At 40.8% G+C, this 15,290-nt stretch overlaps 1 protein-coding gene across 1 annotated transcript in view; it reads right to left on the minus strand.

Moving 5' to 3' along the window:
• Positions 1-15,290, minus strand: part of Wdr33 (WD repeat domain 33) — a 108,359-nt gene that overhangs the window by 24,726 nt on the left and 68,343 nt on the right. The window contains exons 8-11 of the mRNA XM_057789209.1: positions 5,488-5,614; positions 3,937-4,091; positions 3,762-3,840; positions 2,510-2,620 (exon numbers count right to left, since the gene is read on the minus strand). Coding sequence (XP_057645192.1) covers positions 2,510-2,620; positions 3,762-3,840; positions 3,937-4,091; positions 5,488-5,614 — 472 coding nt within the window. The remainder of the gene's footprint in view (positions 1-2,509; positions 2,621-3,761; positions 3,841-3,936; positions 4,092-5,487; positions 5,615-15,290) is intronic.

Genomic DNA, 15,290 nt, shown 5'->3' on the forward strand with positions numbered 1-15,290 from the left:
CCCAGGAGCTGTCAGGTGACACAAACCCTCTCCTCTCCAAGCTGCTCTTGGTCATGGTGTTTATCACAGTGACAGAAATGCAAACACCAGGACAATGTCCAAAGTGGCTTCATCCCAGGAATGACTGAATCAACATATGCAAATCAATAAATGCAACATAATACATAAATAAAATTAAAGACAGAAGTCACATGATCATCAACAGCTGTAGAAAAGACCTATAATAAAGTTCAATATTACTTCATGATAAAAGCCCTGAAGAAAGTAGGAATAGAAGGATATATTCCTGTGCCGGGCGGTGGTGGCGCACGCCTTTAATCCCAGCACTTGGGAGGCAGAGGCAGGCGGATCTCTGTGAGTTCGAGACCAGCCTGGTCTACAGAGCTAGTTCCAGGACAGGCTCCAAAACCACAGAGAAACCCTGTCTCGAAAAACCAAAAAAAAAAAAAAAAAAAAAAAAGAAGGATATATTCCTCAATATAATAAAAAAAATTTATATGACAAATCTACAGTCAACATTATAGTAAATGGGAAAAAGCTATAAGTATTTTTCCTAAAATCTAAAATGAGACAAGGGTACTCATTTCCTCCCCTTTCATTCAAATAATGCTCAAAGTCTTAACTAGAACATAAAACAAGAGAACAAAATAAAAGTGACAGAAATAGGAAAAGAAGTCCAATTATTCCTATTGGCTGATGACATGCATATATTTAATAGATCCTGAAAGACCCCTACCTGAGAATTCTTAACCTAGATAAATACTTTAAACAAAGTAAAAGGATATGAAAGCAATCTTCAAAAATAGAACTTTCTGAGAAAGAACTCTGTAAAAATAGTTAGAACAGATTCAAAACAAAACAAACAAACAAACATGGCAGCCCATATCTATAATCCAAGTACCTGGGAGATGAGGTATCAAGATCAAAGTTTAAGGCTTCCTTGGCTACATAGTGAGCTCAAGACCAGCCTGGAATACGAGACCTTGTCTTTTAAAAGAAGAAGATGAAAACTAACAAACGAGATGAAGGACCTCTACAATGAAAACTTTAAAACACTGACAAAAGAAATTGAAGAACTTAGCAAATTGAAATACCTATGCTCGTGGGCTAATAGCATACATACTGTGATGTCAAAAATGATTCGCAGATTCACCGAGCCCCTCAAAATCCCAGTGGTTTTCTACACAATAATCAAAAGGGGGAAGGAGTTCTAAAACTCATATGAAAACAGAAATAAAAACAAACAAAACAACAATTCAAAAAAAAGGTGCCAATTATTCTTTATCAGAAAGAATAATACTGGAAGTATTACAGAATTTGATCTCAAATTATACTACAGACCCAATGTTAACAAAACTACATGGTACTGGTTCAAAAATAGACATGTAGACCTGTTGACTAGAATAGAGAACTCAGAAATAAACCAACAGGTTATATCCACTTAATTTTTTTAAAAAAGATTTACTTATTTATTTTATGTATATAAATGCTGCTCTACCTGCATGTATGACATTATGTCAGAAGAGGGCATCAGATTTGACTAGAGATGATTGTGAACCACCATGTCGTTGCTGGGAATTGAACTCAGGACCTCGGGAAGAGCAACCGGTACTCTTAACAGCTGAGCCATCTCTACAGACCCTATATTCACTTAATATTTTAACAAAGGTGCCAAAAACATACACCAGAAAAATGACAATTCAAGAAAATGTGCTGAGACGGGGTGGTGGTGGCACACGCCTTTAATACCAGCACTCTGGAGGCAGAGGCAGATGAGGTGAGTTCCAGGCCAACCTGGTCTATAGAGCTAGTTCCAGGACAGCCAGGGCAGTTACACAAAGAAATCGTGGCTCAAAAAACAAAAACAAACAAACAAACAAACAAAAAAAAAGGGAGTGCTAAAAAACTAAGTCTCTATGTTCAGTGAAGAAGAGGAACTACTAAGAACAAAGATTAGTCACACATAAGAATGAATATAAAACCCATTTATTTGCATGCCTACCGCCCCCCCCAATACTGTCTCTAAATTAATTTTAAAGATAATTTGAACTGTCTGGGGGTGGTGGCACACACCTTTAATCCCAGCCCTTAGGAGGCAGAGACAGACAGATCTCTGAGTTCAAAGCCAGCCTGGTAAATAGAGTTCCAGGATAGCCAGGGATACAAAGTGAAACTCTGTCTCAGGAAAAAAAAAATTGAACTATAAACATACACACATATATATATATATATATATATATATATATATATATATATATATATATATATATATCGTGCACTGTGATGTTTGCAATGCTGTGTTGAAAGTGACTTCAAGGAGGAATGTTTGTGAAGAGTTCTCAAATTTATATAACTATGATCAAATTTTGCATTTTTTATGTGCAAATGTGTCCTTTATCAGAGACTAGCTTGAAGTAAAAAAAGGTATATATATATATATATATATATATATATTCATATTCTACTACTCCCTGAGTACAGACATTTCTTCCTATCCTCAGGTACTTACCTGGTATGGTCATTTGAGCCTGAGCAGAGAATATGTCCAAGAGGGTGCCAAGCCAAACTCCAGATCATTCCTTCATGGGCCATCTCCATCCCACCTACTTCCTTCTCTACCCTGCAAGAACACAAATGAAAAATACCATTGAACCAAAATTACCAAGAAATCACCTAAAACAAAAAAAACATACAAACAAAAGAATATTAAAAACATCAAAAACAAAGTTATTTTTTAGTATTTAAAAAACCTATCATCTCTTATTTTGAATCTTTTCAGTGCCATGTGTTGCACTAGTTTTTCAGTAGATTCTTTCAGTCAGATATAAGAGCCATAGAAATCACGCTTCATAATTATTTCAACTAAAAAAATCTATTTTATTCTTCTATAATGATTTCTACATCCAAAAACACAAGTGCTGCCTTTTTTTACTTCAAGCTAGTCTCTGATAAAGGACACATTTGCACATAAAAAATGCAAAATTTGATCATAGTTATATAAATCTGAGAACTCTTCACAAACATTCCTCCTTGAAGTCACTTTCAACACAGCATTGCAAACATCACAGTGCACGATTTGGAGGTCAGTTCAAAACAGACTTTTTACTCTAAACTGAATGTCTTATTTTTTTTTCTTTTTAAATATTTATTTATTATGTATACAATATTCTGTCTGTATGCCTGAAGGCCAGAAGAGGGCGCCAGACCTCCCTACAGATGGTTGTGAGCCACCATGTGGTTGCCGGGAATTGAACTCAGGACCTTTGGAAGAGCAGGCAATGCTCTCAACCACTGAGCCATCTCTCCAGCCCCTAAACTGAATGTCTTAATGTGTGTGCGATGTGTTTACATATGTGTGACGTGTGTGCAGTGTGTGCACATGATGACACCCAAGGGAAGTCATAGTGAACTTTCAGGCGTCAGTCTTCCCCTTCCACCATGGGTTCCAAGAACAGAAATCAGGGTGGCTGGCCTGCACAGCAAATGCTTCACATCTGTTGAGCATCTCACTAGCCCTAGATCACACTCATCTGCATCTCTTAGTACATTATTTGTCCCAAGTCTGCCATGAAGGACCCTGTCTTCATACTTGGAGAAGTCCAAGTCACATACAATGGCCACAGGCAGATGCTTCTAGAAAACTCCAATGGAGTTGGGCTTCAAAACATGCCAGTCCCCAGCCACCAGAATTTCCCTAGCTGAGGGCTCACTCTGCTGCCGTACAATTTGGGAATGTGTGTACAGGTAAACATGGTACATACCCAACATGCCAGAATAACAAAGAACCGTCAGACCCTCCACTGGCAAAAAGCCCTTCGTGAACAGGATGCCAGGCTACAGCTGCAAATCAAAAATATCGAGAAAGATTAAATGATTACAACGTGTGATGGCTGCAAGAAGAGTCCCCAAAATGAGAAATACATCCCAGCCACAGACCTGTGGCTTCCTTCTTATGACCTCGGAACACTTGAAGCTCTTCTTTCAGGTTTCGGATATCAAAAAGCTTACAGAGATGGTCACGTGATGCTGTCAAGAGCCAATTGCCATTGAGGTTTAATTTCACTTCCATCACGGTGTTCTTGTGGGCGTGACTAGAAACAAAGCACAGAGAGCACACCACGTCAGGACGCAAAGCAGCATCACTTCATCAGCACGGTCCTTTTTGTTGAAAGCATGTGGATAACGATGGTGAAAGGTGTGGCCTGGTAGTAATAGAGTATGTGACAATAACTAGATAAGATCACATTTATTGTTTGTTTGTTTTGTTTTTCGAGACAAGTGTTCTTTTGTTTGTTTTTGTAGACCAGGCTGGCCTTGAACTCACAGAGATCCGCCTGTCTCTGCCTCCCGAGAGCTGGGGTTAAAGGCGTGCACCACCACCACCCTGCGTAAGATCACATTTAAAAACACTCGAAAACTCTTGTCAATGCCAAGTGGCATACAACTTTAATCCTAGCACTTGGGAGGCAGGGGCAAGGCAGACCTCTCTAAGTTCATGGTCAGGTTGGTCTACACAGGTTCCAGAACAGCCATGGCTACATAGAAAGGCCTTGTCTCAAAAAGGAGGAGAGAAAGAAGGAAGAAGATGGAGAAGACAAAGTGTGGAAGTAGGCACTAGTTTACAGATGATCTGAGGGTAAATTTTAATGAAAGGCAATGCTTTGTCCCAGGGCCTGCATAACATTTTATATCCCAGGGTTCATAATGTAGTGCGTATGTCATGTCTAACAGCAGCCTTGCCTTAACTAATTTGAACTGTGGATGTTTCATTTCCAATTAGGGCCAGGATAAGGCATCCATGTACACCAAAACAATACATTCATGTAACGGTAACAATTACAAATCATGCCAAGAAGAAACATAGCTACATAAGTAAGCAAGTCTCCTTCGGGGGAGGACAGAGATGGGTGGGGATAGAGAGGGAAAAAAAAAAGCAAACAGAGGGGGAAGGGAGGAGAGGAAAGGAAACGGAGGGGGTAGAGAGGGAGAGAAGGCGTAAAAGAAAACAAAGGAGAGGGAGAAAGAGAAAGGGACAGGGGAAGGAGAGAGAGAAAATGGGGAGAGAAAGAAAAGATGACAAGAAAGGGGGAAGCAAGAAAGGGGAAGAGTGTGAGAGGGAGATGGGAGGAGAGAACTGGCACAAAAATGGAGAGGCATCTTTGTATTTAGATGGAGTAAGCCAGAGAAAGCTGGGCCATGGCTAGGAAGAGGCAAAGGCACTAAAACTATAAGTGATGGAGTACTCTGAGGAAACAGAGACAACAGTAGGGACCTCATCTTCCTCTCAGTCCTGTGGGCTAACCCAGTAAAATTTAGGTTTGTAGGAGAGCAAATATCATCTTCCTTCACTAGAGATATAGAGATAAGTCATAATTAACAAAACATCCAAATACTGAAGTCCTTTGTGGCCAAACCACAGGAGAAAGTAATGCAGGCTGCCTTTGGTCCCTCTTCTTCAAGGGACAAGGCAGGGTTCCTATCACTTACAGTGTTGCAAGACTCTGCCCAGTCTTGGGATCCCAGAACTTGATAGGCTGTTGGCTATCTTTACTTCCTGAAACGACTAACCCTTTGGTTGGATGCCAGTCTACACACTTCACATCAGCACCGTGACCTGTTGGGAAACACGTCAGAACAAAATCTCATTGGTCGGATGCATTGCAAGTGGGGCTCCATTCTAAATGACAAAAGCAGGAAGTTGCTTAGCGTTGGTTGTCTAGGGGTCTGCTGGACCCAGGGTCAGCATGCCTCCGCTGCTACTGTGCTCAGTCAGCTCTCTCCTCTGGAAACTACGTGCATCCTGCTCGCCCACCTGCTGGCAGGTCAGTCAAGGCTTCTTGGAAGATGCACTGTGCAGGCTTTTCAAGCATTTAATGCTGGTTATTTCAGTTCTAAGAGTCAACCTGCTCTGTTCAGCTCAAATGTTGCTTCTTCACGACAGTCTAGGTAGTCCTAAGCCACTACCCCTTTCTAACCAGGAAGACGGTAACCATATTCCAGGTTTCTTGCTATTATTTCCTGAAGTACTTGAGGAGAAATAATATCTGACTGGTTCATATGAGATAAATATGCGTAAACAAAGAAATGCTATTAAAAATCACAGATGTGAAAAACCAGACTGAACAAGGCAAAGAAATGTTTGTGGTTTTGGAAAGGCCATACTGTACAGAGTCAAGGAGTATTTATGTAGTAATAACGTAGGTGCAGAATGAGAACTTTTCAAATAGCTCCTTCCTTCACCTGGAGCAAATCCACGACTTGAAAATGTCAAGTGAGAAAGGAAAAGGAGGAATGAACAGAGATAAAAAAAGAATCAAGGAAGGGAGAGATGGTCAAGACACTGGAAGTGATCTACAATCATCCAGAAGGCAAAGTGTATTTACCATGTACACCACATGGGTTTGAGCTCAGAGCAGTTCTCCCTGTCCCCCTCTCCCAAGGCAGGTGGGGAGGGATGCACCAAGAAAGCACATGTCCTGTGACCTCATCCCATGTTGATACAGTTTGTTTCTAAACGTTCTTGAATAAGGTTCAAGCATATTCCAAAACACCTCCCATACAGCACAGTAGTACTCAAAGAGTATAATTAACTCAATGACGTGACTCACATGTCCATAGTACTAAGTTTATTTGTTGTTGAAATCAATATGCATTATCACTGTAGGATAATTAGGTGACTGTTTGTATACCCAGGTGTAAGAGGAAAAGTGCAGATACCAACCTAAAAGGTTGATCCTTCCTTCTCCGTGTGCTTGTTTGCATTATTTCCTAACACTGAACATGTTTTATTACTGACATATGATAAGAAAGGGAAGCTCTGCAGTTATACTTTGATTATTATTAAGAAAAAGAAGTGTGGAGCAGTAAGATGGATCATTGGGTAAAGACACTTGTCACCAAGCCAGAAGTGTTCTGTCCCTGGAACCCACATGGTAGAAGGAACCAATCCCCCAAAGTTGTCTTCTGACCTCCATATATGTACCTCTTCCCAACATATAAACAGGGGTAGACACACACCATAATTTAGAATGTAATTTTTAAGAAAGTAAAAAGGACTGGTATGTCTGAGCATGGTGGTGCATGACTACAATCTCATCATTTGGGAGGTGGAGGCAGAGAGGAGCTCAGAGCCAACCTGAGCCTGTGCTACATGAGACCCTGCCTCAGAAACATTAAGGTCAGGAGCCCAGAGCAGTGGCACAAGCCTTTAATCCCAGGCAGAGGCAGGCTAGCCTGCTCTACAGAGAATCCCAGACTAAACAAGGCTACATAGTGAGATGCCATTTCAAATCAAACAAAACAGGGTCAGGGAGATGGCTCTGAGCTCAGATGCTCAGTACCCATATAAAAGCTGGGGCAGCACTATGCAACTGTAACTTTAACAGTTAGTGAGACATCCTGGAAGAATGGCTGGCCAGCGAATCAGGCCAGAGAGGTGAGGTCCAGGTTCAATTACAGACTCTGTCCCACAATATATGGTGAAAAGTGACTGAAAAGGGCTAGCCCAATGTCAACCTCTAACCTCCATATGTGCCCACACAGGCATGTGTGCCCTCCAGAAATGAGAGCACCACCACATACACAGAGACAGAAAAAAAGAATCAGGATATATGAAACCATGTGGTCCTCCTAACCTGCATGATGAGTCTAACATGCACAGGGAATATAAAATCTAGGTGCCATTTCCATCTAAAACTATAACGTACTGCTATGTATATGTATGAATTTCGAAAATCAAACAGGAATTTATGCAAAAGCAATATTGGCTCTTAACCACTGAGTCATAAGCTCTCCAGTTGCTGTTTTTAAAAACTTTTTAAAAAACCAATAATTCGCTGGGCAGTAGTAGCTCATGGCTTTAACCCAAGTGGTGCAGCAGTCAGGAGGCAGGGGCTGGTGGGTCTCTGTGAGTTCCAGGCCAATTTGGTCTATATAGTGAGTTCCAAGTCAGTCATGGCTATTTAGAGAGGAGACTCTGCCCCAAATAAATAATGAAATTAATTAATTAAAAAAATGAAGAAAAATAAAATCTAGTTGGAGAAACAAACACAAATTTACCTTCCTGTTCAGTTCTACGTGCATGACGACATCTGAAGGGTGGAGCCTGGCAGACGGGAACTACAATGGGGGAGACAACTCACCCTTTAGTCTTAACACTCTATTTCAGGCACCTATTTTGTCAGCTTTATTTTCTTTTAATTAAAAACATTTTTAGAGTATGTTTGTGTGCTGGAAGGCTCGGCTGTGTGGAAGGCAGAGGCTGGCAATAGAGGTCTGCCTCTATCACTGTCCATCTCAGTTTGTTTTTGAGCCAGGGTCTTCCTTTCAGCTACACGAGTAGAATTGTCTGCCCCCAATCCCTAGAGTGTTGGAGTTGCAGGTGCATGGCACACACACAGTTTCCAGAGTTAGGAGATCCACACCCAGGTCTTCACGTTTGCACAGCAAACACTTTACCCTCTGAGCCCTCTTCCCAGCCCCACTATAATCAGAATACAAATAAATTGGGGCTAGAGAGGCGACTCGGCATCTAAGGGCACTGGTTGCTCTTCCAGATGACCTGGATTTAATTCCCAGTAACCACGTGGTTGCTCATAACCATCTGTAGCCGCAATTCCAGGGAATCCAATGCATTCTTCTGTTCTTCATGAGCACCAGGCACGAACATGAACATAATACATAAACATGCAGGCAAAAGACATAATAATTGTAAAAATAAAAGTAACTTAAGTAACATGTGCAGCCTACTAACATTTGTGGCCTAAAAAGACACAGATGGGACGGACGGACACACAGACACACATGGTGGCAAGTATGCCTATAATCCCACCCGCAATCCCAGCACATGAAGGTTGAAGCAGAAGGGTCTTGAGTTCAAAATGAGTCTGGGGGGCCGGGCGGTGGTGGCGCACGCCTTTAATCCCAGCACTCGGGAGGCAGAGACAGGCGGATCTCTGTGAGTTCGAGACCAGCCTGGTCTACAAGAGCTAGTTCCAGGACAGGCTCCAAAACCACAGAGAAACCCTGTCTCAAAAAACCAAAAAAAAAAAAAAAAAAAAAAAAAAAAAATGAGTCTGGGTTACATACTGAGTTCCAGAAAACAAAACTAAATAAAAAATATACATCTGCTCAAAAATACATAACACGTGTATAAAAAGAGCAGACATGGAGCTGGGGATGTAGCTCAGTGATCCAGCACTAACAGGAATAACACACACAAACCCCATATACTCATAAACAAATGCCCAAGAATATGTCCTCCAAGGACAAGTCAGTAAGTTTGGAGACAAAACTTCATTATGTAAATGGAATTATCTTTAATATCCCAAATATCCAATATCTAAAATTGATTATATACCAGCATACCCAAGCATCAAATTCTATACTATGAAGTCTGGTTTTGCTTACAAAATTACTAAAAATATTGTATACAATTACTACCATATTATATGCAGAAAATTTTTGTTTAGATTTGGGTTACTAGCCCTATGATCGATCACTCATTTTACACAATAACTCAGGATCTATAGTGCTTTGTGAATAACTAATATTGAGGAACAAAAATCATTTTAAAAAGTCTACTAAGCCAGGCAGTGGTGGCACATGCCTTTAACTCCAGCACTTAGGAGACAGCTGCAGGATAGCCAGGGTTGTTACACAGAGAAACCCTATCTCGAAAAACCAAACCAAACCAAATGAAAGCAAAACAAGAAAAAAGTGTACTAAATTTACTAAGTAACAATGGATCACCTCTGGAAAGTAGGTATGAAATCACTATTATGTTGTGGTTCGTGTTTTTTTTTTTACCTATGTGTATTCATGTGTCCATGTGTGTGCATGCCATCTGTATCGGGGTGCCCACAAAGTCAGAAGGGGGTGTCAGATGCCCTGGAGCTGAGTTAATGGTGGTTGGGAACTAACCAGTGTGGTGCTGGCAACACAGAAACCCCTGAAGAGTGGCATGTCTTCTTCCCACTCAGCCATTTCTCTTGCTCCTACCATTTTTATTGTTAAATGACAGAGAGAAGAAGAAGGGAGTAAGAAAAATAAACCAGGCTGGCACAAAAGCAAGTCGATATGAAACTTATTCTTTTAATTAGTGTTTCAGTATGTTGCCCATGCTAAGTCCTCCGCCCTCAGCCTCCAGAGTTGCTGAGCGAGGTTTGATAACAACCCCTACTTGCTTCTTCAGGAGAGAGAAAACTTTCAATTTCCTGACAAAAAACATTTCAAGCAGAGTGGTGGTGGCACACACCTTTAAACCCAGTACTTGGGAACCAAAGGCAGTAGGATCTCTGAGAGTTGAGAGGCCAGCCTGGTGTACAGAATGAGTTCCAGGTACAGAATGAGTTCCAGGACAGCTGGGGTCACATAGAAAGAAACCCAATCTTGAAAAATTGGGAGGGAGGGAGGGAGGGAGGGAGGGAGGGAGGGAGGGAGGGAGGGAGGGAGGGAGGGAGGGAGGGAGGGATTCAAATAATAACATGACTTAGCAGTACTTGCCCCAAGTCTGATGACCTAGAACCCACATGGTAAAATAAAATGACTTACTCATGAAAACTGTCCTTTGCCCTCCACATGCGCGCACTCACACACAGTAAGTGAATGTGAAAAATAGCAGCAAGACTACCACAGATTTATCCTAAGAAAATAAATTAAGATTTTTTTTAAAAAATTTAAACACAGTCAGATAGAACAGCACACACCTGAAGTCCTAGTTATTTGGAAGCTGAAGCAGAAGGATCACTGAAGTCCAGAACTTCAAAGTCAGCATAATTCTGTCTCAAAAAAAGGAGACAAACCCCACAGCAAAACAAAAAGAACACTTTTAGATGACACAATAGGAAATACATTTTAGAAATAGAATAAGATTTGTCATAGTTCCCAAATTTAAATATTACCAAGATGAAAGATTTTAGAAACAAAGAAAAAGGCTCATGAAAACTAGCAACGGACTAGAGAGATGGCTCAGAAGGTGAGAGCACTTGTCAACAGCATAAGCCTGATGCCCTGAACTAAATTCCCAGCATACAGAAGAAAGAACTACCAAAAGATGTCCTACGATCTCCACATAGACTGTGGCATTCACGATAGTCTTATATATGAACATCACACACAGAAGAAGTAATGCTTGCCTAATTTAATAAAGACAAATAAAACAACATTCATGAACTTCAAATGTTATAGGGTGATTCTAAGAGTAAACCTGGTTATGTAAAGGTAGATAGATACACACTTGGGAGGCAAAGGCAGGCAGAACTCTTGAGTTCTAGGCCAGCTTAGAATTCACTACACAGTGAATTCTAGGAGAACCAGGACTATATAGAGAGATTTTGTCTAAAAATAAACAGAGAAGCAGAAAATTGAACAGGGACAGCGAAACAAGTTAAAGGTGTTCTAGTCATGTTTTCTATAGTGTGATATTGGAGTTCTGCAAATGAATAATATGGAGTAAATTTTGTGCACAGCTTTCTTGGTATAGCTTTAATATAAGCAGAAAACTGTGGTGGCTCATAGCTGTTATCCCAGCACTTGGGAGGCTGAGGTAGCAGGATCGTCAGAAAACAGTTTGGGCTATTTAGAGATTCTGGCTGGGTGGTAGTAGCACACACCTTTAATCCCAGCACTTGGGAGGCAGAGGCACACAGATCTTTTTGAGTTTGAGACCATCCTGGTCTACAGAGCGAGTGCCAGGACATGCTCCAAGGCTACACAGAGAAATCCTATCTGAAAAAAATGAAAAGAGAAAAAAGAGATTCTGTATGGGGGATGGGGGTGGGGGTGGGGTCAGGGGCATAAAACAAGGAAAGCAAAGAGAGGAAAGGACTCACCACTGAATGTTAACACTCCTGGCACCAAGTCCCACATTAGCAAAACCTATGCAGCACTGTTATGCGTTGGTCAGAGGTTCCTCTGTAACAGTGAGACAACAAACTAGTACAACTCAGAGAACACATGTGACCATACAACTCAGAGGCACCTGGCCTCGGCATGACAAATCCTCCAGGAGCAACTGTGCCCGCAGAAGCGTACGAGGCACTGTGTTCAGACAGCTTGTAGCATGTCTGAACTGACAAGGCTGAAATCACGTGCCTATGAACCAATGAAGGTTGCTTAGGGAAATCAGGATAAACTCAAATAATACAACTTTTGAAACTAAAGAGGAAATATGGGTTTTTAGTGCTGAAATTTTCTGTATATTGGACACAGTGTGAATATTTGACAAAATTCATAGAACTATATACCTAAAATGAATATTACCTTACGCAAATGTGCTACAGTAAGCCAGGCTTTAAATAAATACAGGCAGAACCAGTGAGATGGACCAGTGGGTAAATGTTCTTGCCCCAAATCCCAGGGACTCACATGGGGGAGATATCTACTCCTAACAAGCTGTCATGCTGGTTACTCCTAACAACCTCTCTACACATGCATCCAACACACTTCCCACCCTAACTAAATATATAGGCTGAAACGCCAGATGCAGTATGGTTCCAGGTAACCAAAGGAAAGTTTAATTAGTAATAATCTTTTAGGAAAAATTTGCTGGGTGGAAATTTAAAGTCACACATTACGCTTCCATGGCACTTGAAATTTCCGGCCACAGGTTCCTTCCTATTACTTTGAACTCACTTCTACTCAAAACTCAAGGGATGGCTTATAATCAACCCAGTTAACATCTTCATTTGCCCACACCGAGCTAAGCAGGCCTGTGAGCCCAGGCAAAGGAGCCTCAGTCCTCAGTAAGAAGCTCACACTTAATTTAATTTCAAGAACACATGGGAACTGACAAGATACAGCTAAAACTCATCAACTTATACAAAATCACCAGAAAAAAATATATAAATTAATAAAAAAAATGGTTTACTGACCTCAAACTTCAATTCTAAAAATCCCTCACATTATGGCTAGGGAAATGGCTCAGCCAGTAAAATACCTACCAACTCAAGCACAGGCACCTGAGTTTGAATGCTCAGCACCAATGTAAAAGTAAGAATGGTAGCATGACTGTAACCTTGTGCTGGGCAGAGACAAAGACAGCTCACTGGGCAGACAGTCTAGCCAGCTGGAGGTGATCGAGTTCAGCAAAAATCCCTGCCTAAAACAACCAAGGTGAAGAGCAATAGAGGAGGACACCAGGCATTGACCTGTCTCCTACATATGTACCTCTTACTTATTTTTTAAAAAATCATTGTATTAAACTTTATTGCTAATTATTTTTTCTTTTATTTGGTTGGATGGTTTGGGGGTTTTTGATTTGTTTTGTTTTGTTCATGGGTTTGTTTGTTTTGAGACAAAGGTCTCTCTGTGTAGACCAGGTTGGCCTTAAACTCTCAGAGATCCTCCCAATTCTGCCTCCTGAGTACTGGGACTAAAGGCATGTACCATCACATCCAGTATGATAATTTCATTTTTGAAAGAACAAAATTATTCAGAAATTATTCAACACTCTTTGTATCCCCAGACATAGAAATTAGAAAAAAAAATAGCATTTGCACTGTTAAAGGAGTTAATACTAACTTGATGTAAAGTTACTCAGGCAGCTCCCACATAGTCTAAAGAACATATGGCACTGAATAACATTTTTAGGACTAACAACTTCTTGCTGTTGGAAAGCACTTCTAAAAGTAGCAAGGTGGCACACACTTTTAATCACAGCACTCAGGAGAAAGAGGAGGCAGATCTCTGAGTCTGAGTCCAATCGTCTACAGAGTGAGTACCAGGGCTACACAGAGAAATCCTGTCTTGAAAACCAAAATAAATAAAAACACAACTTTTTTTTATTTAAAAAAAAAAGGTTAAAACACTGGACAATAATAAACTTGCCTTTAAGACACTAACGGCCTGCCACAGGTGAGCGTGAGATGGTCAGGTGGACGTGAGACGGCACAGCAGGTGAAGTACTTGCCGTGCGAGTCTGAGAACCCAAATTCCAACCTCAGATGTCACATGCTAGGAGAAGAGAACCAACTCCCACAAACTCTCCTCTGGCCTCCTCCACATAGGTCTGTCAGAGGTGAACTGTGATCCTATAGGGGACCAACAAGAGTCCCCAAGTGGAATGTGACAGACACATCCAGTCCTTCAGAGGAAGAAACCAGGCGAGAGGGTCCTGAGTCTAGGATGACTAGGACGGTCACAGTATTTATCCATTTTATTCAGATTACAACTGGACATGGAAAATATGGTGGGAGACAGGAGGTGCAATTGCAAAACTGCAATATATATATATATATATATATATATATATATAATCTATATATATACTTAAAGACTTAACCTATATGGTCTAATACATATGGAATGTGCGCACGGGCAGGCGTGCACACGCACATGGTTCTTAGGCTGAGGATGTTGCCTGCTTGGTAGGTGCGAGTGTTTGCCTAGCATGCATAAAGCATTGGCTTCGATCCTCAGCATGGCACAAAACCTGGTGTGGTCATACACACCTGTGATCCTAGCACTCAGGAGGATAAGGATTGCACGGCTGACCTGAGTTTCAGGATATGTTGCCCTCTATAAAAGGAAGGTTGCTTTAAATAATATTTAGAAGAAAAAGTTCTAAGTCTAACCAATGTTTAAGCTTTAACAGATAAGGCTAGATGTTTACACCAATGGAAACTTCTCATAGATTCCTAATACAGAGGTGTGATGTGAAGACTTGAAGCCAAAATGGCTTGATACAGAATGTCCTTGATGTTTCCCTTGTTTCCATGAAATTTACTATAACCTTTGTAACTGCATTTTCCCAGGACCTCCTCCCTTGTTCACAACCCCATTCAGATCATGCGGCCTGCCAACCCACACAGGTTAACAGCCTTGACTTAACATGGTACATAGGACCCAAGGCTTGGTAAACAGTTCGAAAACCAATTCATGTGTTTTATTTGAAGGTCAGAAGTAATGTCCATTTTCCCATTTTATTTTTCCTGCATCAGGTCATTATAGGAACAAATATTAAGAAGAATATACATGACTTACAAAAACACCAGTTTTTCTAATACAGAGAGAAAAAAGGCAAACTATGAATTCAATTACCATTTTGTACAATATTAATAGTTAAGAAACTGTCACTCAGAAATGTCTTAAACATTAACAGCAAACTCGGGCTTACTGCCAGCTGTAGAAACATAAAATGTAACATCAATTTAAGTGTAAGCAATGCCATGATCCACAGGCTAGACACTTCCAAAGACCAGAAGACTCAAGAACTGGGAAATTTAAGGAGCGGAAGTAATTGTGAACTGGTCAGTGAGTACAGGGTTTGTTCTAAGTTTATACCCTCATTT

Source organism: Chionomys nivalis, chromosome 14 (assembly GCF_950005125.1).
Source record: "Chionomys nivalis chromosome 14, mChiNiv1.1, whole genome shotgun sequence".
Lineage (NCBI taxonomy): Eukaryota > Metazoa > Chordata > Mammalia > Rodentia > Cricetidae > Chionomys > Chionomys nivalis.